Consider the following 24,841-nt stretch of genomic DNA (forward strand, 5'->3'; position numbering starts at 1 on the left):
ATTTGCAGCATGGGAAAAATTCTCATATTGTATGCTAGTGACACAAAGTCCAGCATACTTCCATTGACAGCCAAGTTGAGCGATTTGCCATAGGGTATCAATTTGCTCCTGCACGAGGTCAATCCTCTGATTGAACACCATCAAGCTTCCTTTTAGTTGAGCATTAATTCCTTTTTGTACATCTAAGGCATGAGCTACATTGGCTAAAAGGTTATTCAGGGTCTGAGCAGTCTGCACAGTATGACTCCTGGCTAATGCCGCGGTGGTAGCTCCAACAGCCGCCAATGAGATGGCAGTAACAATGGCGGCTGTAATTCCAAGATCCCTTTTCTGTCTGAAGAGAGTCATAGTGTGAGGGGCATCAACGGGCACAGGCACCCAGCGAGGCATGCGAGTAACCAGCTAGTAAATTTACTAGCATTCCAGGGGGCAATGGTCTCCTGAAGCTACTCAGACCTCGGACACCACCACTGCTAGTTCTAGAACTGATGCAGGATGTTCCAACGAGGGGGTTAAGACTTCTCATAATATTTCCTATAAGCCCATACCTGTTTGTCTATATCCCCCATTTTTATTCATTATTAGCCAGATAGAGCCAGGTAATTGTGGTAATGATACTTGCTTTTTTGCCTAAAGTTCCTTCTTGTTTAGTTTTTTCTTTTTAATGCTACACTCATTTTTGTGGCTCGTCTCTTTCATTTTTTTTTATAAATTTTTCCTTTTTATTTTAATTACAGTTTATTCACTTTGTATCCCAGCTGTAGCCACCTCCCTTAAGCCCTCCCAGTCCCACCCACCCTCCATCATCTTGTTTACTTTCTTTAAGACTATTGATTTTAATATGTTTATCCTATATAACATGGCTAATATCCACTTCTGAGTTCATACCATGTGTGTGTTTCTACTTCTGCTTGCTGGGAATTGAATTGAGTCTGTAGATTGCTTTTGGTAGGATGGCCATTTTCACTATGTTAATCCTACTGATCTATGAGCATGGAAGTTCTTTCCATCTTCGGATTTCTTCTTCAATTTCTTTCTTCAGAGACTTGAATTTTTTTTTTTTTTTTTGCATACAGGTTTTTCACTTGCTTGGTTAAAATCACACCAATGTGCTATATGTTATTGTAGTTATTGTGAAGGGTGTTGTTTCCCTAATTTCTTTCTCAGTCAGTTAGTCTTTTATCTACAGGGGTGCTTCCAATTTTTTTTTTTTGAGTCAATTTTGCATCCAGCCACTTGGCTGAAGGTGTTAATCAGCTTAAGGGTTTCTCTGGTACAATTTTTGGGGTCACTTAAGTGATTTTTTTTCTTTAGATTGTATGGTGATTACATTGATATATATTGTATGTAGGACCATCACTGTCTTCATCTCTGGAAAGAAGCCTGCTTGGCCATGGTGGAAGATGTTTTTGATACATTCTTGGATTTGATGTTCTAGTATTTAATTGAGTATTCTTGCATCAGTGTTCTTGAGGGAAATTAGCCTGAAATTCTTTTTTTTTTTTTTTTTTGTTGAGTCTTTGTGTGTTTTAAGTATTAGGGTGACTATTACCTCATAAATTGAATTTAGCTTCTATTTTGTGGAATAGTTTGTTGTAAGCTTTTCTTTGACTGTCTAGTAGAATTTTGTTCTAAAACCACCTAGACCTGTTTTTTTTTGTTATTGTTGTTTGTTGTTATGTCCCCCCTTTTCATTTCTGATTTTGCTAATTTGAATATTATCTCTGCCTTTTAGTTAGTTTGGGCACAAGTTTGTCTATTGTGTTGATTTTTTTCATTTTTCGACTTTTTGTTTTGTTGATTTTTTTGCTATTCTCTTTGTTTCTTTTTCATTGACTTCAGCCCCAAGTTTGATTATTTACTGCAATTTATTCCTTTTGGGTGTGTTTTCTTTTGTTACAGAGATTTTGTGTGTTCTGTTAAGTTGCTCACTAATTTCCTTCACTATTTTCTTTATGAAGGCAGTTAGTTCCATAAACTTTCCTCTTAGAATTATTTTCATTGTGTCCCATAAGTTTGGGTATGTTGTGCATTCATTCTTATTAAGCTCAGTCTTCAATTTCTTTATTTCTTCCTTTCCCAGCTGTCATTGAATACAAATTGTTCATTTTCCATAAGTTTTTAGGCTTTCTGTTGTTCCTGTTGATGTAGTGAAACTTTAATTTACGGTGCACAAATAATGTATGGGGAGGATATTTTAATTTTCTTGTAAATGTTGAGACTTTTTTTGTACTAAGTATATGGACAGTTTTGGAGGAGGTTCCATGAGGTGCTGAGAAGAAAGTATATTCTTTTGGTTTCAGTGAAATGTTCTGTAAATATCTGTTAGGACATTTTCTTCACTAGTTTGATTGTATTTTACTGTATTTCTTTAAGGGATTTATTCATTTCTGTTTTTAAGGGCCACTACCATCTTCATAAAATAACATTGAAGATAATTTTTCTGTGTTTTAGCTGTGCTGAACTTCATAGGATTTGCAGTATTAGGACAGCTGGGCTTTTGTGATACCACATTGCCCTGGCTCTTGTTGATTGTTTTCCTTTGCAGACCTCTGGTCATCTGGATTTGGAGCTCTAACAGGTTAAAGTGCTGATTTTTGAGGTAATCTTCATTAGACTTTTGTTCTTTGGATGTTTCTTCTCCCTTGGTGTCTGTTTCTTTTCTGGTCTTCTGGCCTGGGTGTCCTGGTGTTCTCATGACCACAGAGACTTCAGGTCCAGTCGAAGTCTCTGCAGGTGGTTTTGTATCCTGTGTGACCCCTGGGATCCCTAGATCTGACTTGGCCTTTGATTAAGCAGAGTTATGCTAAAATTTTGCGCTGGAATATGGAGCCCAAGGATGGTGTGCAGTTTATGGCTATTTGATGCACTTTAAGGGTAGTTGAGAGGCACAAGCCTGTATCTGACCTGGAGTCCCTGATAGTTGTGGGGCTTTCTTCTTGGATAATTGCTGAAGTTTGGGTCTTGCTTTGTGTTATTAATTTGGATTTTTTAATTGAATGTAGAATTCTAGCATTTAAATGCTACGGATGCTTCTAAAATATTCTATAGCTCTAAAAGGAGTTTTTCTAGACTTTTGTAGGAGCTAATATTGCTCTAACATCCAAACCGTATAAAGACACAACAAGAACAAAAATGGGAGGAATGATAGATAAATATACATGAAGAACATAGATGCAGCAGAATATTTGCAAAAACAATACAGCACACATAACAATGTTTCTTATATAGCTGAAGAAAAAGCATTGGCTGTTCTTGCAGGGGAACAAGTTTGATGCTCAAAAACCACATGGTGACTCACAAACAACTGTAAATGCATTTCCAGGATAGGCTTTTGCGGCCTTTATGAACAACAGGCACAAAACAAACAAACAAACAAACAAAAAACAAAGAATCAAACAAACAAAAAAACCAAAAAAAACCCCAAAACAAACAAAACAAAAAAACCACAGATACTCATGTAAACAAAAGACCACCACTCACATAAAATTAAAAAAAAATGAAAAAGCTTGTTCTACTTTACTGTCAAGCTTGCTTCATTCTAGATGTTCAGGGATGATTCCGCATGTACAAATTGATAATTTCAAAATAAATTGTGTGTGCTTAAAACGCTTTTGTGCTAACTTCTTTGTTTTCATTTTATAAAATTTATTTTTTTAATTAACTACAGATTATTCACTTTGTATCCCAACTGTAACCACCCCCTTTGACCTCTCCCTCTTTTCCACCCATCCCCCTCCCTCAGTCCACTAATAGGGGAGATCCTCCGCCCCTTCAATCTCAACCTAGTTGATCAGGTCTCATTAGGAGTGTCTTCCCCTGTGCCCTCTAACAGTACACCCAACTCAGGTAGAGGTGATCAAAGAGCAGGCCACTGAGTTCATGTCAGAGACAGTCTCTGTTCCCATTAATATGGAACCTACTTGGACACTAAGCTGCCATGGGCTACATCTGTGCAGGGGTTCTAGGTTATCTCCATGCATGGTCCTTGATTGGAGTATCAGTCTCAGGATAGACCCCTGTGCCCAGATTTTGCTTTTTTTCTTGTAGTGGAGCTCCTGTCACCTCCAGATCTTTATATCTCCCCCTTCTTTCATAAGATTCCCTGCACTTTGCCCAATGTTTGGCTTTGAGTCTCAGTCTCTACTTTGATACCCTGCTGGATAGAGTCTCTCAGAGTCCCTCTATGATAAGGTCCTGTCCTGTTCCCTGTTTTCTTCCTCTTCCTATGCCCTTCTTGTTTATGTTTCTGAATGAAGATTGAGGCAACATTTTTAAAGAAATATTTTTTGTTTAAATTTATTTATTTATTATTAATGCCAGTTTATTCACTTTTTATTCCAGCTGTAGATCCCTCCCTTGACTCCTCTTATTTCCACCTTTTCTCCCTCATCTTCTCCCATGCCCCTCCCCAAGTCTACTGTTAAGGGAGGCCCTCCTCCCCTCCCTCTGATCCTAGCCTATCAGGACTCATCAAGGCTGGCTGTATTGTCTTCCTCTGTGGCCTGGAAAGGCTGTTCCATGCTCAGGGGGAGGTGATCAAAGAGCCAGCCACTGAGTTCATGTCAGAGACAGTCCTTATTCCCGTTACTAGGGAGCCCACTTAGAGACTCTGGAACCCACTGGAGACTGAGCTGCCATGGGTTACATCTGTGGAGGGGTTCTAGGTTATCCCCATGTATGGTTCTTGGTTGGAGTATCAGTCTCAGAAAAGACCCCTGAGCCCAGATTTTTTGGTTCTGTTGCTCTCCTTGTAGAGCTTCTATCTCTTTCTATCTCTCCTTACTTTCATAAGATTCCCCGTACTCTGCCCAAAATTTGGCCATGTTTCTTAGCATCTGCTTTGGGTAGAGTCTTTCAGAGGCCCTCTGTGGTAGGCTCCTTTCCTATTCCCTGTTTACTTCCTCTTCTGATATCTGTCCCTTTTGCCTTTCTGAATGAGGATTGAGCATCTTACCCAGTTTTCTCTTTCTTACTTAGCTTCTTTAGGTATATAGATTTTTAGTATGTTTATCCCATATTATATGTCTAATGTCCACTTATAAGTAAGTATATATCATGTGTGTCTTTCTGCTTCTGGGATACCTCACTCAGGATGATCTTTTCTAGTTCCCACCATTTGCCTGCAAATTTGATGATTTCATTCTTTTAAATAGCTGGGTGATATTCTATTCTGTAAATGCACCACAGTTCTTGTATCAATTCCTCAGTTGAGGGACACATCTGTGTTGTTTCCAGGTGGCTCTGGCTATTATGAATAAAGCTGCTATGAACATGGTTGAGCAAATGTCCTTGTTGTATACTTGAGTATATTTTGGATATATGCCTAAGAGCGCTTTTGTGCCAACTTGACACAAACTAAGGCTACCCAGAAAAAGAGAAACTCAATTGACAAAATATTCAGTAAAATGTCTTGTTTTATGTTATAGGTTATCTTTATATTTTTATTTGGAGAGATACATTTTTTTTATTGCAGTCACACTTATAATCGTCAAAAAGTATATGGACATAAACAATTTTATTGTGGTCTAATTGTCTTTTCAGCATATTAATTACTGCCCACCTTTCAAATCTTTTTTCATTAAGGTTGAGAACAGTACAGATATATGGTTACAATCATGAGTATTTAAAGGGAGTTGGATAACAGCACTATTTTGCAAATTAATAGTAGTAGATTCATTTTTAGAGAATTTGAATCTGACTCTCATTTGCTGGTTATTTGCATTTGATCAGGAATAGGTCTGGTCATAAAATCCTTCCCATGGAAAAGGCCTCAGATATAGCCAGAATGTGGAGTGTTACTCCATAGGAGCAATGGCATTATTGTACCAAAGAGCATATGTTTCTTGGCAGGTCCTTCATTCCATCAGACTCTAGAGACAGATAACACCACTGATGTGATGTCTTCTCCAGTGATCCACAGAGCACTTTCCACTACCATGAATGTGAGCCATCTCAGAAGTATCTTTGTCACTTTGAAACTGATTTTTATATGACTTGGAGCCAAAATATATTGTGGTTTCAGCAATAGGGTCATATCATCTTGTCATGGTGGGAAACTAAGAACAATGGAAAAGACCAGTGTTGTTTTGAGAACTCCCTGTTGTCCTGACATTAAAAAAAAATCTATAAGGAGATAGCACAGTTCAAGTTCTTAGAAATGCATATATTAGAGATTTGTTATCTATTAATGAATGAATTAAAAACACATTCTTGAATTAAACTGAATTTTTTACACTCACGGAGGCAGAGGCAGGCAGATCGTTGTGAGGTCAAGGCCAGCCTGCTCTATAAAATAAGATCAGGACAGCCAACGCTACACAGAGAAATACTGTCTCAGAAAACAAAAACAAAAGAAATCATAACAAAAGCCAGTGAATTTGTGCACATTGTCATTTACAAGATTATATTTTAAAATATTACATAAGTGTTAATAGCTTCATGAAAAAAATTCATTCCTCATGACTGCAAAAACTTAGAAAATACAACCAGTTTTTCATTAGTAAATTTGTATTATGAAATTTTACTCATTGAGTTAAAAATGGATGTGGAACAAATGTCACTTCTATTCCTCGTGTAGTCTATTACTTTTGTGTCTAGTTTTTTTTTTTTCTTTCTAACCCTATTAGCTTTTTGATAGAGAGATATCTGTGCTAAGCCGAAGTGATGATGTTACAATGGGTCAATTAAAAGTTTTGGGAATGTGATATCTAGAATCATATCCAAATGAAGTTTACTATGTTATTATTCACATTGGAAAAACATACAAGTTTGGAAAGCAAACATTGTGTTGTTTTATGGAAGATATATGAAAATGTTTGAATTATATTTCTGTGTAAAAGATCATTCATATTTGCATTCAGTGAATAATTCACAATATTCTGATGACTGATTATTAAGCATCATTTTTTTAGAAATATGTTAAACCTATACCTGATTTGGTAGAGTGGTAAAAACATGAATATAAGTAAATTCCCTATTATATCCTTACTCTCTGAGGTCAGCATCAGTAACGTGAAGTATTTAGTACAGATTTCTGGATATTAGGACTTTCCTTTGGAATCCAAATAGTTATTTATCAACCTTTTCATGGCATTTTTCATCTCATTATTTCTCATTGTGTAAATGGTTGGATTTAAGAGAGGTGTAAAAACAGAGTAAAATACAGCAAAAAATTTGTCCAACCAGGAGATTTGGATAGGGCATACATAGATGAAGATGCAGGGCACAAAAAAGATCATCACCACTGTGATGTGGGCAGTGCATGTGGACAGGGCCTTAGATGCACCAGCTTTAGAGCTCTGGCGAACAGTTATAAGGATATATGTATAGGATATGAGCAACAGAATGAAGCAGGGCATACCCACAACTCCACAGTCAACATTTGTAAAAATATCCAAGTCATGGGAATCCACACAAGCTAACTTGATTATCAGTGGTATATCACAGAAAAAACTATCAATTTCCTTGGGCCCACAAAAGGGCAGCTGCACAATCACTACCAGGTGACTCATGGCATGAATAAAGCCAATGGCCCAACAAGTCAACACCAGCACACTGCATCTTTTCAGGTTCATGATGGTGAAGTAGTGGAGTGGTTTGCAGATGGCCACATAGCGGTCATAAGCCATAACCACCAACAACACCACCTCTCCTGCAGCGATGCAATGGGTGAAAAAGACCTGAGACATGCATCCTGAAAAGGAAATGGTCTTGTTTTCTCTGAGAAAGTCTGTGATCATTTTAGGAGTAGTGACTGAGGAAAGCCACATGTCGACAAAGGACAGGTTGGCCAACAGGAAGTACATAGGGGAATGGAGATGGGGGTCAATGGTTATTATAAACATGACGACAGTATTTCCAGATACAATGAGTATATAAAGCATCACAAACATCACGAAGAGTGAAAGCTGAACACTATGTGAATGAGCAAGTCCTAAACACACAAATTCTGACACTGTGGACTGATTACCTCTATCCATTTTATTCAGTGTGTCTTTAGAAACAACCTGAAGGGAAAAAAAGGTCAATTAGAAGAATGTGGACAGTGAGTTATCTAGTTGAACCTGACATTCGTATTGTTATGAAGTTAACATCTACACCTGCAATAAAAAAATCTAAATGTAAGGACAAGTCTTTGTCAGCTTTGAGAAACATTGCTGCCCAAAGTGAAAGCTCATGAGCCAAATGTATCTCCCCAAGAGGAGAAGCATCAGGTGTGACTGCTATGCACATACTCTAGTTAGAAATACCTCTTACAGGAGTACAGTGAGGATGCAAGATGGCAATTCGAAGGCCTGAAAGTGTTGCTTCGTCTAAAAGTATTTGTTTCCATTTCTTTACCTTAATTTAATACTGTGTTGTGAAGGTGTAAAAGAGAACATCCACAGTAAAATTAACAAGGTTTTGTAGTATTTGGGGTCAAGTGATAAATAGAATGTTTTTTTTTTTCAGCATCCTTTATGTATATTTTAACACAATATTGTTTGCACAGTTTTAGGCAAGTATTTTATTGTAAAACTGAATACTACGTTTAAGACAAGTTTATTTGTGAATTATATGTGTGTGTATTTGTGTGTGAATATATGTAATCAGCTTCCTTTAAAATACTCGATACAGTTCTTCCCAGTTGACAGACACATATTTGAATTATGGAACATGTAGATGCATAGTAGCCACACTTTCTATTTTCCAAAAACCTATCATGCTCCCTCTTTACTTTGCTCAGGAGTGTTAAAAGCATTTTAAAAATCTATCTATCGATCTATTTATTTATTTATTTATTTATTTATTTATATTTAATGTAGATGAGGGCTCTGTCTGCATGAATCCTTGCCAGGAAGAAGAGAGCATCAGATCCCATTACACATGGTTGTGAGGTGACATATGGTTGCTGGAATTGAACTCATGACCTCTGGAAGAACAGCCAGTGCTCTTAAACACTGGGACACCTCCCAGCCAATGTTATAAGTATTTTGGAAGATCCATATTCAATAGAAGCTTCTAATATTTTATTTGCAATTCTTTGTACTTGGTGCCAATTCTCAGAGGAAATGGTGAATTTGGCTTAAAAAATTAAACAAAATCAATGAGCAGAAACTCATGTAGTAAGAGTTTCATGAACATTTATACCAAATATTTATTCTTTCTTGTGGTAATAAGTTTTACACATAGCTTGTTTTGTATCAAAGTTCTAAACTCTGTAATAGAGTCAATATTTGTATTTTTGTAACATTTGTGCATATAGTCATGATTATTCACTATAGTAGATCCCAGGTGGTATATTCACATGACCTCATAGTCCTGTAGTCATTCACAATGTCTCCTTTGCTGGCAGACTGCTTTAACCTGATTTGTGAAATGGACAAGTGTTTTGCATCTTCTCGTGACTTGTTTTACATTTACTCCTATTTCTGAACGGAAAATTAACTTATCTACAGTCTTTTCTATGAGTGAACAATACTGGATCTGATTAAGAAACAGCAAATCTTGTTCATTGTTAGCATTTTGTTGATTATACTGATCATTAGGAAAGGAATGGTGATGTGATGCCCTAATATACTGAGGGTGTGCCTGTTCTGGTGGTGTTTGCATTGATGGCAAACCGTAGAAACTTCTGTTTGGTTAGAAAAGGTAGCGCAAAGTCATTAAGAGTTTTATAAAAATGATAAAACATAAAGCAGCATTGCTCAATCCACATGTAATGGGAATTGATAAAGGAGATATCTAGAAATGTTCAAGAATAATCCTGGGGAAAAATGTTGGAGAAATGAGATGACTTACAAACACATGTTTCTTTTTTTCCCCCCAAGATCACATTTTCTTCCATCTGATGTGTGCTTGTGAAGACATCTGCGACACGCAGAGGCTTATTATTGGAAGCATTTTCTTTTAGCCTGACGTATAGTTTCTGACTGAACTTGTCACATAGGTTAATTCACTTGTTCTGTATTCTGAACAAAATGAGAGACTGGGATGTAATTATCTTAGACATATCTTAGCAATTGTTTTGTTAAGAAAAATACCAAGTGCTACATATTTGATGAATTAGAAAGACATTCTTATTATGCACAAACAAAATGACATTACTTTATTACTCAAAGTATTTGTAGTAAAATAATCCATAAGAATTGTTTCCTTTTCCTGTACTTTTTTGTATGTTTTAAAAGAATAGTTTTTACTGTTTTAAGCAATGATTTTAATGTTCAACTGAACACTTTATATAAGATTGTGTATATGTAACCATACATAATCCCTTTTCTTTAAAATACTTGCCACTGCCCTATAAGTTGACATACACCTATTCAGTAACTATGGGCTATGTAGATGCCAAAGCCGTATTAGTTATGCTGACTCTTTTCTTTTCACCTGACAACACTTCATGGTTCCTTTGTTTCTCTGCGGTGCTCTATGTATTTTAGCGGGCCTAGATTCAGTAGAATGTTCTGTTACTCCATCTGGAATTCTTGCCTTTGTCTTGGTGTCTATTCTAATAGAAAAGCACTAACTTTGGCCTTTTGATCAATGATATTAAAAATCAACAAAAGGAAACAAACTAAATGATCTTTTTAGGACCATTTAAACCAAGTATTTATTCTATCTTCTGATTAAAGATTGTCCATGTAGAAGTTTTGTATCAAAAGTGTAAACTCTGTATTAGTGTCAGTATTTAGATTTTGTTAAGTATTGTGGATAGAGTCAGAATTACAGGCATAAGTAGGTGCTATGCGATAGGTTCTCATATCTTTGAACTTGTACGCTCATTTCTTCCAATGTCTTGCTTGTTGGTAGCCTCCTTGATCTGATATATGAAATAATCAGGAATTATACCTCTTTCCATTCACTTGACTGTTTCTTCCTAATTCTGAACTAAAAATTATCTTATGTACCGTGCACACTATAATCAAATCTCATTGCTCCTGACTGAGACACAGAGAATTCTTGTGTAATGTTAGCTGGATGTTGTTTATACCACTGGTTAATGAATGATACAGCCACTAACACACTGATGGTGTGATTTGGTCTGATATTAATCCACAGAATATTATGGTGGTTTAAAAGATTTTGAAGCCATTTAATTGCCTTCTAAAAATGACGCATGATATAGAAAATATGCTCAAATACATTTATAATAGAATTGATAGAAAAGATACCTATAAATATTTTGAGAATTGTCTTAGAATGTTGGAGAGATAAAATGACTTACAAAACTCATGCTTTTCTCGTTGATCATATTTTTTTTCCATGTGACATGTGCTCCTGAAGACATCCATTTCATGCAGATGTAGTCTCTTAGAAGCACATTCTCTACACCTGACCTATATTCACTGTCTGAAGTTGTTCCCATTGGTGAATTGACTTGTTCTGTATTCTGAGCAATAGGAGGACCATGAAAATAATTATGGACATCTCTCAGGGATTTCTCTGTTAAGAATGATACCAAGGGCTACTTATTTGTGAAATTACAGAGACATTAGTCATCACAGAATTGACATTAGTTCATTTTCAAAATTATTCATATGACCAATAATAACCAAGGAGAATTTTTCTGATATCATGATATGTTAATATGTCTATTTCATAGGTGAATTGAATTGTTTTATACTTACAAGAGGTTATATGCTGGCTATATGACTAGAACAAAATCCTTGCTGTGAATGCAGTTTCCTAGCGCATGACCCGGTTGTGTCAAATTGGTAGGCAATTTTGGTCACTTGCTGGATTCATCTTAGTATGATATGTGACTCTATATGGTGGTGGAAGTTACATACTGGATGTCAAATTAATAACACTCCATTAAAGTTCTATTTTACTATTTCATAGACATTAATAATGTGTATATATGTATATATGTTGTAGATATTGATGATATATATAAATATAAATATATACATATGTACACACAAAAACACTCATATATGTATATATGTCCTTATATGTTTATGAAAATTAGAGAACAACTTTGTGTTGTTGGTTCTCTTCTTCAACTTATCAAGTGCTTTGCAACTGAACTCAGGTGGACAGAGTTGCATAGGAAGCCTTTTAATCTAATAAGCCACGTGCCCAATATCCCTCCCATTATATTTATGTAAAACATACATAGTTAAACAATTAAAATATTTTATTTTTATTTTAAATTTAATACTATATAAATAAATAAGAATATAATAAAAGAAGTGATATTTAGGTCCTATAGGTGAATTTACATTGGTAGTAGATATGATTTGAATGCCAAGTTATTCACATCGATTAAGACCTACAATTTTCAAGCAAGACTTTATGAAAATCAAGAGCTTCCACACAGCCAAAGGGAAAAAAACATTAACTGAGTGAATGGGAAAGAATTTCCCAATAGAATGGGAAAGAATTTTTACTAGTCATACACCTGATGGAGAATTAGCTCTAGTGTGAACAAAGAACAACAAAACACAAAGATTCATAAGGAGGTGGGCTTTTATTGGGATTAGGGGAGAGAGGCTAACAGAGAAGAGGGAGGAAAGGGTGAGGAATAAATAACATTAAGGATATTTGATAGGCTTTAAGATAACATTGCTTTATATTTATGTGACTTAAATATGCTTATATCCTGAATGAAGTTCTGTCACTTGGGCTGACAATACTCCCCACAGGACTATCTAAAAATAGCAAAACCCAACAAAATAAAACAAACATAAAAACTCACAGAAAAAAAAAAAAACAAGCTCCAGAACCAGGCATGAGATATTTCTTTACAAGTTGTTGGTCAGGACAGTCAGAGATTTCCAAAATCTATAGGCTATTTCTTTTCTTTTTTTTTTTTATTTTATTTTTATCAGTTACATTTTATTAACTCTGTATCCCAGCCGTGTCCCGATCCCTCATTCCCTCCCAGTCCCTCCCTCTCTCCCTCCCTCCCTCCCTCCCTCCCTCCCTCCCTCCCTCCCTCCCTCCCTCCCTCCCTCCCTCATCTCCACCGTGCCCCTTTCCAAGTCCACTGATAGGGGGGACCTCCTCCCCATTCATCTGATCCTGTTTTATCAGGTATCTTCAGGACTGGCTGCAAAGCCCTCCTCTGTGGCCTAACAGGACTGCTCCTCCCTTCGGGGGTGGGGAGACCAAAGAGCCAGTCATTGAGTTCCTGTTAGAAATAGTCCTTGTTCCCCTCACTTTGGGAAACCAATTGGTTACTAAGCTACCACAGGCTACATCTGAGTGGAGGTTCTAGGTTATAGCCATACATGGTCCTTGGTTGAATGTCAGTCTCAGAAAAGACCCTGTGCCCAGATATATTTGGTCCTTGTGGAGCTCCTATCCTTTCCCCATCAGTCTAACTCCCCTTCTTTCTTATGATTCCCTGTACTCTGCCAAAGGTTTGGTCATGAGTCTTTGCTTTGAAAACACTGCTAGTTAGAGTCTTTCAGATGAGCTCAGTAGACTCCTGTCATACGTTCAAAGCACATCCCATCTGTCTTTCTAAATGAGGATTGATCATCTTACCCCATGTCCGCTCAATTGATTATCTTTTTTAGGTGTATAGATTTCATTATGTTTATCATATCTTATAGGTCTATATAAGTGAGTATATCCCATGTTTGTCTTTCTCCTTCTGGGATATTTCACTCAGAATGATCTTTTCTAGATCCCACCATTTGCCTGCAAATTTCATGATTTCCTCCTTTTTGATTGCTGAGTAGTATTCCATTGTATAAAAATACCACAATTTCTGTACCCATTCCACCGTTGATGGACATCTGGGTTGTTTCCAGGTTCTGGCTATTACAAATAGAGCTGCTATAAACATGGTTGAGCAAGTGTCCTTTTTGTGTACTTGAACAAACTTTGGGTATATACCTAGCAGTGGTATAGCTGGGTCTGGAGGAAGCACTATTCCTATTTGTCTTAGAAAGCGCCAGATAGCTTTCCAGAGTGGTTGTACCAGTTTACATTCCCACCAGCAGTGGAGCAGGGTTCCCCTTTCTCCACAACCTTTCCAGCATGTGTTATCGCTTGAGTTTTTCATCTTGGCCATTCTGATGGGTGTAAGGTGATATCTCAGGGTCGTTTTGATTTGCATTTCCCTGATGGCTAATGAGGATGAGCATTTCTTTAAGTGTTTTTCTGCCATTCGATATTCCTCTGTCGAGAATTCTCTGTTTAGCTCTGTTCCCCATTTTTTTAATTGGATTACTTGGTTTGCTGCTTTTCAGCTTCTTTAGTTCTTTATATATACTGGATATTAGTCCTCTGTCAGATAAAGGTTTAGTGAAGATTCTTTCCCAATCTGTAGGCAGTCGTTTTGTTTTGATGACGGTATCCTTTGCTTTACAGAAACTTTTCAGTTTCATGAGGTCCCATTTATTGATTGTTGCTCTTAGAGCCTGTGCTGTTGGTGTTCTGTTCACTGATAGGGGAGGACCCTCTCCCCTACTATCTAGCCTTAGCCTATCAAGTCTCATCAGGACTAACTGGATCCTATTTCGCCCTGGCCTAGTAAGTCCATCTCACCAGGGGGTGGTCATCAAAGAACAGGCAACTGAGTTCATGTCAGAGACTGCTCCTGTTCTCCATGGAATCCCCATGGAGACTGAGCAGGGTGTCTAGGTCCTTTCCATGCCTGGTCCTTGGTTGATTTCTCAGTCTCTGCAGGGACTCTGGGCCCAGATTTTTTTTTTTTTTTGGTCTCTTTTGGACTCCCTGTGTAGTTCCTCTCCCCTCCAGGTTTTCTATCCCTCCATTCTTTCATAAGATTCCCTACACTCTGCCCAAATTTTGTCTATGATTTTCAGTATCTCCTCGATACCCTGATGGGTAGAGTCTTTCAGAGTGCCTCTGTGGTAGGCTCCTGTCTTGTTTCCTGTCTTCTCCCACTTCTGATATCTATCCTGATTGCCCTTCTGAATGAGGATTAAGCATCTTTCTAAAGGTCTTTCTTGCTGTTTAGCTTTTTCTTTTTAATGCTACACCCATTTTTTGGCTTGTCTCTTTCATCTTCTAATAAATTTTTCCTTTTTATTTTAATTACAGTTTATTCACTTTGTATCCCAGCTGTAGCCACCTCCCTTAAGCCCTCCCAGTCCCACCCACTCTCCATCATCTTGTTTACTTTCTTTAAGATTATTGATTTTAATATGTTTATCCTATATAACATGGCTAATATCCACTTCTAAGTGAGTTCATACCATGTGTGTGTTTCTACTTCTGCTTGCTGGGAATTGAATTGAGTCTGTAGATTGCTTTTGGTAGGATGGCCATTTTCATTATGTTAATCCTACTGATCCATGAGCATCGAAGTTCTTTCCATCTTTGGATTTCTTCTTCAATTTCTTTCTTCAGAGACTTGATTTTTTTTTTCTTTTTCATATAGGTCTTTCACTTGCTTGGTTAGAGTCCCACCAAGGTGCTCTATGTTATTTGTAGTTATTGTGAAAGGTGTTGTTTCCCTAATTTCTTTCTCAGCCATTTAGTCTTTTGTCTACAGGAGGGCTTCTGAATTTCTTTTATTTTTTTGAGTAAACTTTGTATCCAGCCACTTTGCTGAAACTGTTAATCAGCTTCAGGGGTTCTATGCTACAATTTTTTGGTCACTTATGTGATTTTTTTTAATTTCAGATTTTTTGTATGGTGATTACATTGATATTTTTTATGTTGAGCCATTCACTGCCTTCATCTCTTGAAAGAAGCCTGCTTGGTCATGGTGGACGATGTTTTTGATACATTCTTGGATTTGATGTGCTAGTACTTAATTGAGCATTCTTGCATCAATGTTCTTGAGGGAAATTAGCCTGAAATTCTCTTTTTTTAAAATTTTGTTTTGTTGAGTGTGTGTTTTAAGTATCAGGGTTACTATCAATTCATAAATTGAATTTAGCAATGTTCCTTTTGTTTCTATTTTGTGGAATAGTTTGGGGAGTTTTGGTGTAAGCTGTCTTAGACTGTATCATTGAATTTTGTTTTAAAAGCACCTGGACCTGTTTTTTTTTTTTTTTTTTTTTTTTTGTAGGGAGACATTTACTGACTGCTTCTATTTCCCTTGTGGTTATAGGACTGTTTAAGTTGTTTACCTGATCTTGATTTATCTTTGGTAGGTGAAATTGATCCAGAAAATCATCCATTTCCTTTAGATGGTCCAATTCGGTGGAGCATAGGTTTTGATCTAAGACCTAATGATTCTCTGTTTTTTATTTTTTTTGTTATTGTTGTTGTTGTCTGTTGTTATGTCCCCCTTTTCATTTCTGATTTTGCTAATTTGAATATTATCTCTGCCCTTTAGTTAGTTTGGGCACAAGTTTGTCTATTGTGTTGATTTTTTCATTATTTTTTGACTTTTTGTTTTGTTGATTCTTTGTGCTATTCTCTTTGTTTCTTTTTCATTGACTTCAGCCCCAAGTTTGATTACTTACTGCAATTTATTCCTTTTGGGTGTGTTTTCTTTTGTTACAGAGATTTTATGTGTTCTGTTAAGTTGCTCACTAATTTCCTTCACTATTTTCTTTATGAAGGCAGTTAGTTCCATAAACTTTCCTCTTAGAATTATTTTCATTGTGTCCCATAAGTTTGGGTATGTTGTGCATTCATTCTTATTAAGCTCAGTCTTCAATTTCTTTATTTCTTCCTTTCCCAGCTGTCATTGAATACAAATTGTTCATTTTCCATAAGTTTTTAGGCTTTCTGTTGTTCCTGTTGATGTAGTGAAACTTTAATTTACGGTGCACAAATATTGTATGGGTAGGTTATTTTAATTTTCTTGTATCTGTTGAGACTTTTTTGTACTAAGTATATGGACAGTTTTGGAAGAGGTTTCATGAGGTGTTGAGAAGAAAGTATATTCTTTTGTGTTTGGGTGAAATGTTCTGTAAATATCTGTTAGGACATTTTCTTCACTAGTAGGTTGCATTTTCCTGTATTTCTTTATGGGATTTATTCATTTCTGTTTTTTTTTTAGAATTTTATTTTATTTTATTAATTACACTTTATTCACTTTCTATCCCTCCATAAGCCCCTCCCTCCTCCCCTCTGGATCCTACCTTCCCACCCCCTTCTTCACGCATGCCCCTCCCTAAGTCCACTGATAGGGGAGGTCCTCCTCTCCTTCCTTCTGATCTTAGTCTATTAGATCTCATCAGGAGTGTCCACATTGTCATCTTCTGTGGCCTGGTAAGGCTGCTCCCCCCTCAGGGGGAAGTGATCAAAGAGCAGGCCTATCAGATTATGTCAGAATCAGTCCCTCTTCCCATTACTATGTAACCCACTTGGACTCTAAACTGCCATAGGCTACATCTATGCAGGGGTTCTAGGTTATCTCTATGCCTGGTACTTGGTTGGTGTCTCTGGGAAGATTTCTGTGTTCAAATTTTCTGGTTCTGTTGCTCTCCTTGTGGAGTTCCTGTCCTCTCCAGATCTTACTATTTCCCACTTCTTACATAAGATTCCATGCACTCTGCCCAACAGTTGGCCATAAGTCTCAGTGTCTGCTTTGATAGTCTGCAGGGCAGAGCCTTTCAGAGGCCCTCTGTGGCAGGTTCCTAGCTTGCTTCCTGTTTTCTTCTTCTGATGTCCATCCTCTTTGCCTTTCAGGATGGGGATTGAGCGTTTTAGTTAGGGTCCTCTCTCTTGATTAATTTCTTTAGATATACAGATGTTAGTAGATTTATCCTACGTTATATGTCTATATGAGTGAGTATATACCTTGTGTGTCTTTCTGCTTCTGGGACAGCTCATTCAGGATGATCATTTCTATGTCCCACCATTTACCTGAAAATTTCTTGATTTCCTTATTTTTAATTGCTGAGTAATACTCCATTGTGTAGATGTACCACAATTTCTCCATCCATTCTTCATTTGAGGGGCATCTGGTCTGTTTCCAGCTTCTGGCTTTTACAAATAAAGCTGCTACAAACATGGTTGAGCAAATGTCCTTTTTGTGTACTTGAGCCTCTTTTGGATATACGCTTAGGAGTAGCATGGCTGGATCTTGAGGAAGCACTATTCCTCGTTGTCTGAGAAAGCACCAGATTGATTTCTAGAGTGGTTGTACAAGTTTACATTCCCACCAGCAATGGAGGAGGGTTCCCATTTCTCCACAGACTCTCCAGCATGTGTTGTCACTTGAGTTTTTGATCTTGGCCATTCTGATGGGTATAAGGTGAAATCTCAGGGTCATTTTGATTTGCATTTCCCTAATGGCTAATGATGCTGAGCATTTCTTTAAGTGTTTCTCTGCCATTCAATATTCCTCTACAGAGAGTTCTCTGTTTAGCTCTGTTCCCCATTTTTTAATTGGATTATTTGGTTTGCTGCTTTTCACCTTCTTTAGTTCTTTATATATACTGGATATTAGCCCTCTGTCAGATAAAGGGTTCATGAAGATTCTTTCCCAATCTGTAGGAGGTCGTTTTGTTTGGATGACTGTGTCCTTTGCTTTATAGAAACTTTTCAGTTTCATGAGGTCCCATTTATTGATTGTTGCTCTTAGAGCCTGTGCTCTTGGTGTTCTGTTTAAGAAGTTGTCTCCTGTACCTATGAGTTCTAGGTCTTCTCCACTTTTTCTTCTAACCGATTTAATGTGTGGTTTTATGTTAAGGTCTTTGATCCACTTGGACTTTAGTTTTGTGCAGAGTAATAAGTATGAACCTATTTGCATTTTCTACATGTAGACAGCCATTTAGATCAGCACCATTTGTTGAAGATACTATCTTTTTTCCATTGTATGGTTTTGGCATCTTTGTCAAAGATCAATTGTCCCTAAGTGTGTGGGTTTATTTCATTTAAGTTCCATTGATCCACAGCAAGCCTGTAGCCAACATCAAACTGATCGGAGAGAAACTTAATGCAATCCCACTGAAATCAGGGACAAGACAAGGCTGCTCACTCTCTTCATATCTCTTCAACATAGGTCTGGAAGTCCTTGCTAGAGCAATAAGACAGTTGAAGAAGTTAAGGGGATACAAATTGGAAAGGAAGAAGTCAAATTATCACTATTTGCAGATGATATGGTAGTATATATGATTGACCCCAAAAACTCAACCAGGGAACTCCTACCGTTGACAAACACCTTCAGCAAAGTGGCTGGATACAAAATTAACTTTAAAATATGAGTAGCCCTCCTGTATACAAAAGACAAAAGGGCTGAGAAAGAAATTAGGGAAACAATACCCTTCTCAATAGCCAAAAATGACATAAAGTACCTTGGTGTAACCCTACCAAGCAAGTCAAAGACTTGTATGAAAAAACATTTCAAGTCTCTGAAGAAAGAATTAGAAGAAGATATCAGAAGATGGAAAGATCTCCCATGCTCATGGCTTGGCAGGATTAATAGTAAAAATGGCTATCTTACCAAAAGCAATCTACAGATTCAATGCAATTCCCATTAAATTACCAACACAATTCTTTACAGACCTGGAAAGAAAAATTCTCAACTTCATATGGAATAACAAGAAACCCAGAATTGTTAAAACAATCCTCTACAATAAAATATTTCATTGTTTTTAATAGCTGAGTAGTATACTATTCTGTAAATGTACCACAGTTTTTGTAACCATTCCTCAGTTGAGGAACACATCTGGGTCATTTCCAGGTTCTGGCTATTATGAATAAAGCTGCTATGAACATGGTTGAGCAAATGTCCTTGATGTATACTTGTGCATATTTTGGATATACCTAAGAGTGCTTTTTGGCCAACTATACACAAACTAAGGCTACCCAGAAAGAGAAAAACTCAATTGACAATTCCAAGATAAATAATATATTCAGTAAAATATCTTCTATTATCTCATAGGACATCTTTATATTTGTACTTGGAGAGATAATTTTTTTTACAGGCACACTTATAATTGTCAAAAAGTACAAAAACATAAACAGTTTTATTGGGGTCTAATTGTCTTTTCAGAGCTTTTAATATTTTTCTCTCTCCATATTAATTACTGCCCACTTCTTAAATCTTCTTTCATTAAGGTTGAGAACAGCACAGATATATGATTACAATCTTGAGTATTTAAAGGGAGTTGGATAACAGGACTATTTTGCAAACTAATAGTAGTAGTTTCATTTTTTGGGAATTTGAATCTGAGTCCATATTCCTAGTTATTTGCATTTGATCAGGAATATGGGTCTGGTCATAAAATCCTTCCCATGGAGAAAGCCTCAGATATAACCAGAATGTGGTGGGTTACTCCATAGGAGCAATGCCATTATTGCACCAGTAAGCACATGTTTCTTGGCTGGTCCTTCATTCCATGCAGACTCCAGAGACAGATAACACCACTGATGTGCTGTCTTCTCCAGTGACCCACAGAGCACCTTCTAGTACTATGATTCTGAGCCATCTCAGAAGTATCTCTGTCACTTTGAAACCGATTTTTCTGCGTCTTAGAGCCAAAATATATTGTGGTTTCAGCAATAGGGTCATATCATCTTGTCATGGTGGGAAATTAAGATCAATGGAAATGACCAGTGCTATTTTAAGACCTCCAAATGTCCTGACATAAAAAACAAACAAACAAACAAACAAACAAACAACTATAGGGCGACAGCACAGTGCAAGTTCTTATAAATCCATATGTTAGAGATTTGTTATCTATTAATGAATGAATTAAAACACATTCTTGAATTAAACATTAAACACATTCTTGAATTTTTTACACTCAGGGAGGCAGAGGCTGGCAGATCACTGTGAGTTCAAGGCCACCCTGGTCTACAAAACAAGACCAGAACAGCCAAGGCTACACAGAGAAATCCTGTCTCCAAAAACAAAACCAAAAGAAAATGTAACAAAAACCAGTGAATTTGTGCACATGATCATTTACAGAATTATATTTTGAAATATTACATAAATGTTAATAGCTTCATGATAAAATTTCATTCCTCATGACTGAGAAAACTTAGAAAATATGAGCAGGCTTCATTAATAAACTTGTATTATAAAATTTTGCTCATTGAGTTAAAAACGGATATGGAGTAAAGTTCACTGCTATTCCATGTGTAGTCTATTACTTTTGTCTTATTTCAAGTCTCTGAAATAATGTACAATAATGTACAGATGTACAATCACTACCAGATGACTCATGGCATGGAAAAATCCAGTCATCCAGGAAGTCAACACCAGCCCAGTGCATCTTTTCATGTTCATGATGGTGAAGTAGTGGAGTGGTTTGCAGATGGCCACATAGTGGTCATAAGCCATAACCACCAATAGCACTGCCTCTCCTGCAGCGATGCAATGGGTGAAGAAGACCTGAGACATACAGCCTGAAAAGGAAATGATCTTGTTTTCTCTGAGAAAGTCTGTGATCATTTTAGGAGTGGTGACTTTAATTTTTTTTCTTTGTAACCCTATTAGCATTTTGATAGAGAGATATCTGTGCTAAGCCGAAGTGATGATATTACAGTTTGGCAAGGGGTAAATCAAAAGTTTTGGGAATGTGATATCTAGAATTATATTCAAATGAAGTTTACTATGTTATTATTCGCAGAGGAGAAACATACACGTTTGGAAAGCAAACATTGTGTTGGTTTATGGAAGATATAAGAAAATGTTCAATTTACATATGTGTATAAAGGATCATTCACATCTTTATTCAGTGAATAATTCACAATATTCTGATGACTGATTATTAAGCATCATTTTCTTAGAAATATACTAAACATATACCTGATTTGGTAGAGTGGTAAAAAATAGATACAAGTAAATTCCCTGTTTTAAACTTATTTTCTGTGAGGCCAGCATCAGTAACGTGAACTATTTAGTGCAGATTTCTGGATATTAGGACTTTCCTTTGGAATCCAAATAGTTATTTATCAACCTTTTCATAGCATTTTTCACCTCCTTATTTCTAATTGTGTAGATGGCTGGATTTAGGAGAGGTGTAAAAACAGAGTAAAACACAGCAAGAAATTTGTCTAACCAGGTGATACTGAGGGGCCACACATAGATGAAGATGCAGGGTACAAAAAAGATCATCACAACCATGATGTGGGCAGTGCACGTGGACAGGGCCTTAGATGCCCCGGCTTTAGAGCTCTGTTGTACAGTTCTAAGTATATATGTGTAGGATATGAGCAACAGAATGAAGCAGGGTATGCCCACAACCCCACAGTCAACATTTGTGAAAATATCCAAGTCATGGGAATCCATACAAGCTAACTTGATTACCAGTGGCATATCACAGAAAAAACTATCAATTTCCTTGGGTCCACAAAAGGGCAGATGTACAATCACTACCAGATGACTCATGGCATGGAAAAATCCAGTCATCCAGGAAGTCAACACCAGCCCAGTGCATCTTTTCATGTTCATGATGGTGAAGTAGTGGAGTGGTTTGCAGATGGCCACATAGCGGTCATAAGCCATAACCACCAATAGCACTGCCTCTCCTTCAGCGATGCAATGGGTGAAGAAGACCTGAGACATACAGCCTGAAAAGGAAATGATCTTGTTTTCTCTGAGAAAGTCTGTGATCATTTTAGGAGTGGTGACTGAAGAAAGCCACATATCAATAAAGGACAGGTTGGCCAACAAGAAGTACATAGGAGAATGGAGATGGGGGTCAGTGGTTACTAAGGACATGATGACAATATTTCCAGACACAATGACTACATAAAGCATCAGAAACATCATAAACAATAAGAATTGAGTACTCTGTGAGTGGGCAAGTCCCAGAAGCACAAATTCTGTTACCACGGATTGATTCACTCCATACATTTTATTAGCTATTTCTTTAGAAAAAACCTGAAGCGAAAGAAAAATTAATTAGAAGGATGTAGAAAATGAGCTACTTAGTTAAATATGACGTTCATATTGAAAGTTAACATTTATACTTGAAATAGGAAGCTAATTGTAAACACAATTCTTGGTTCATTTTGAGAATGATTGCTGCCCTAATGAAAGCTAATAAGATAAGTATAACTGCTCAAGAAGAGAAGCATCAAGTATGATTTCTATGTAGTTGCTTTATCAGTAAATTCCTCTTAGAGGAGTATATTGAAAAAGCAAGATATTGACTTGAAAGCCTAAAAATGTGTTGTTTCACCTAAAGCATTTTTTTCCTATTTCTTTACCTGTACAATTAAAACAATTCAATACTGTGCTGTGGAGGTTCAAAAGAAAATAAACACAGAGAAATCAGCAAGCTTCTATAGTATTTGGAGTCTAATAATTACGAGAATGGTCTCTTTTCAGCATACTTTCATACTTATTTTAAACCAATATCGTTTGTACTTTTTAGGCAGTCTTACTGTTAAACTAAAAACTATGTTTACGATGAGTTTGTTCGTGTGTGTGTATGTGTGTGAATATATATAATCATATTTTTTAAAATACTTGATAATTAGAATTCTCCAAAGTTGACATACAACTATATAGTGACTATGTAGAAGCAGAGGACATGTTAGCCATCCTGACTATTTTTCAGAACCCTCACAGCCATTTCTAGCTTCCTCTTAACACTGATCAGGAGAGTTATAAGTATTTTAAATATTTATTGATTGATTTAGTTAATATGTGTGAGGGCTCAGTCTGGATGCATGTCTGCAGGCGAAAAGAGGGCATCGGTCCACATTATACAAGGTGGTGAGATGGCATGTGGCTGCTGAAATTAAACTCAGGCCCCCTGGAAAATCAGCTTGTACTCTTAACCACTGAGCCATCTCTCCAGCCCTTAGCCAGCCACCATTGTATTTTAGAAGACCCAGATTCAGTTGAATCTTCTAATATTTTATCTGCACTTCTTCTTTTAACTTAATGGCAATTCTCACAGAAAATGCTAATTTTGGCTTTAAGGTGAACATAATTAAAAAATCAATGAAAATCTCTCACCTAATGATAATTTTAGGAACATTTAGAGCAAGTATTTATTATTTTTTCTGATTAAAGGTTTTTATCCATGTAGATTGTTTATATCAAAGTTCTAAACTCTGTAATATAGTCAATTGTACTTTTTAAACATTTGTGGATATAGTCAGAATTATTCACTTCAGTAGATCCAAGGTGGTAAATCCTCATGATTTAAAAAGTAATACTGTCTGGCTGGAGTGATGGCTCAGCTATTAAAGGCTGAGCTTACAACCACAAGTAAAACTGGTCCTGTAGTTGCTTGTAATGCCTTGTTTGCTGGCAGTCTGGTTTAATCTGATTTCTGAAATCAACAACTCTTATGTTTCTTCTCTTATGACTTGCTATTATGTTTATCCCCAATTCTGAACAGAAAATTATCATACAGGGTACTTTATTATTAAACAATACTGTATCTGATTAAGATACAGGAAATTATAGTGCAATGTTTAGCTGGTTGTTCCTTATATGGATCATTAGATAAAAAATTATGATCTTTTGATGAAGTTTCAAACACACTGAGGGTGTGACTTTTGGTCATGTTTGCATTGATGATAAAGCACAGAAACTTCTGTTGGATTAGAAAATACAGAGAAAAGTCATTAATTGGCTGCTAAAATGACAGAAAATAAAGCAATATAACTCAAGTCCACATATAATAGGAATTGGTAGAAGAGATGCATAGAAACGATCAAGAATAATCCTGGAGGAAAATGTTGGAAAAATGAGATGACTTACCAAACTTATGTTTTTTTTCCCAAGATCATATTTTTCCATCTTATGTGTGCTTATGAAGAGATCTGTGTTGTGCAGAAACAGTTTCTTGGAAGCACTTCCCTTAAGCCTGACCTATTCATTGCTCAATGTTGTCCCATGGGTGAATTCACTTGTTCTGTGTTCTCATCAGAATGAGAACGTTGAATGTTAATTATTTTAAACATACATTAGCAATGGCTTTGTTAACATCTGTACCAAGTGCTACATATTTATGAAATCACAAGACATTAGTCACCTCAGAATAGAGAATATTAGTCCTTT

General features: G+C 36.6%; 2 protein-coding genes across 2 annotated transcripts; both read right to left on the reverse strand.

Annotated features, from left to right (window-relative positions):
* Window positions 1-7,043: 7,043 nt before the first annotated feature.
* Window positions 7,044-7,985, reverse strand: LOC110565845 (olfactory receptor 4K3-like). Its single transcript, XM_060371434.1, has one exon. It carries the CDS (start codon window positions 7,980-7,982, stop codon window positions 7,044-7,046), a length of 939 nt encoding a protein of 312 aa, XP_060227417.1. The 5' UTR covers window positions 7,983-7,985.
* A 13,751-nt stretch (window positions 7,986-21,736) lies between these two features.
* LOC110565846 (olfactory receptor 4K3-like) lies at window positions 21,737-22,675 on the reverse strand. Its single transcript, XM_021663621.1, has one exon. It carries the CDS (start codon window positions 22,673-22,675, stop codon window positions 21,737-21,739), a length of 939 nt encoding a protein of 312 aa, XP_021519296.1.
* Between the last annotated feature and the right edge of the window lie 2,166 nt (window positions 22,676-24,841).

Source organism: Meriones unguiculatus, chromosome 18 (genome assembly GCF_030254825.1).
Source record: "Meriones unguiculatus strain TT.TT164.6M chromosome 18, Bangor_MerUng_6.1, whole genome shotgun sequence".
NCBI classification, from domain to species: domain Eukaryota; kingdom Metazoa; phylum Chordata; class Mammalia; order Rodentia; family Muridae; genus Meriones; species Meriones unguiculatus.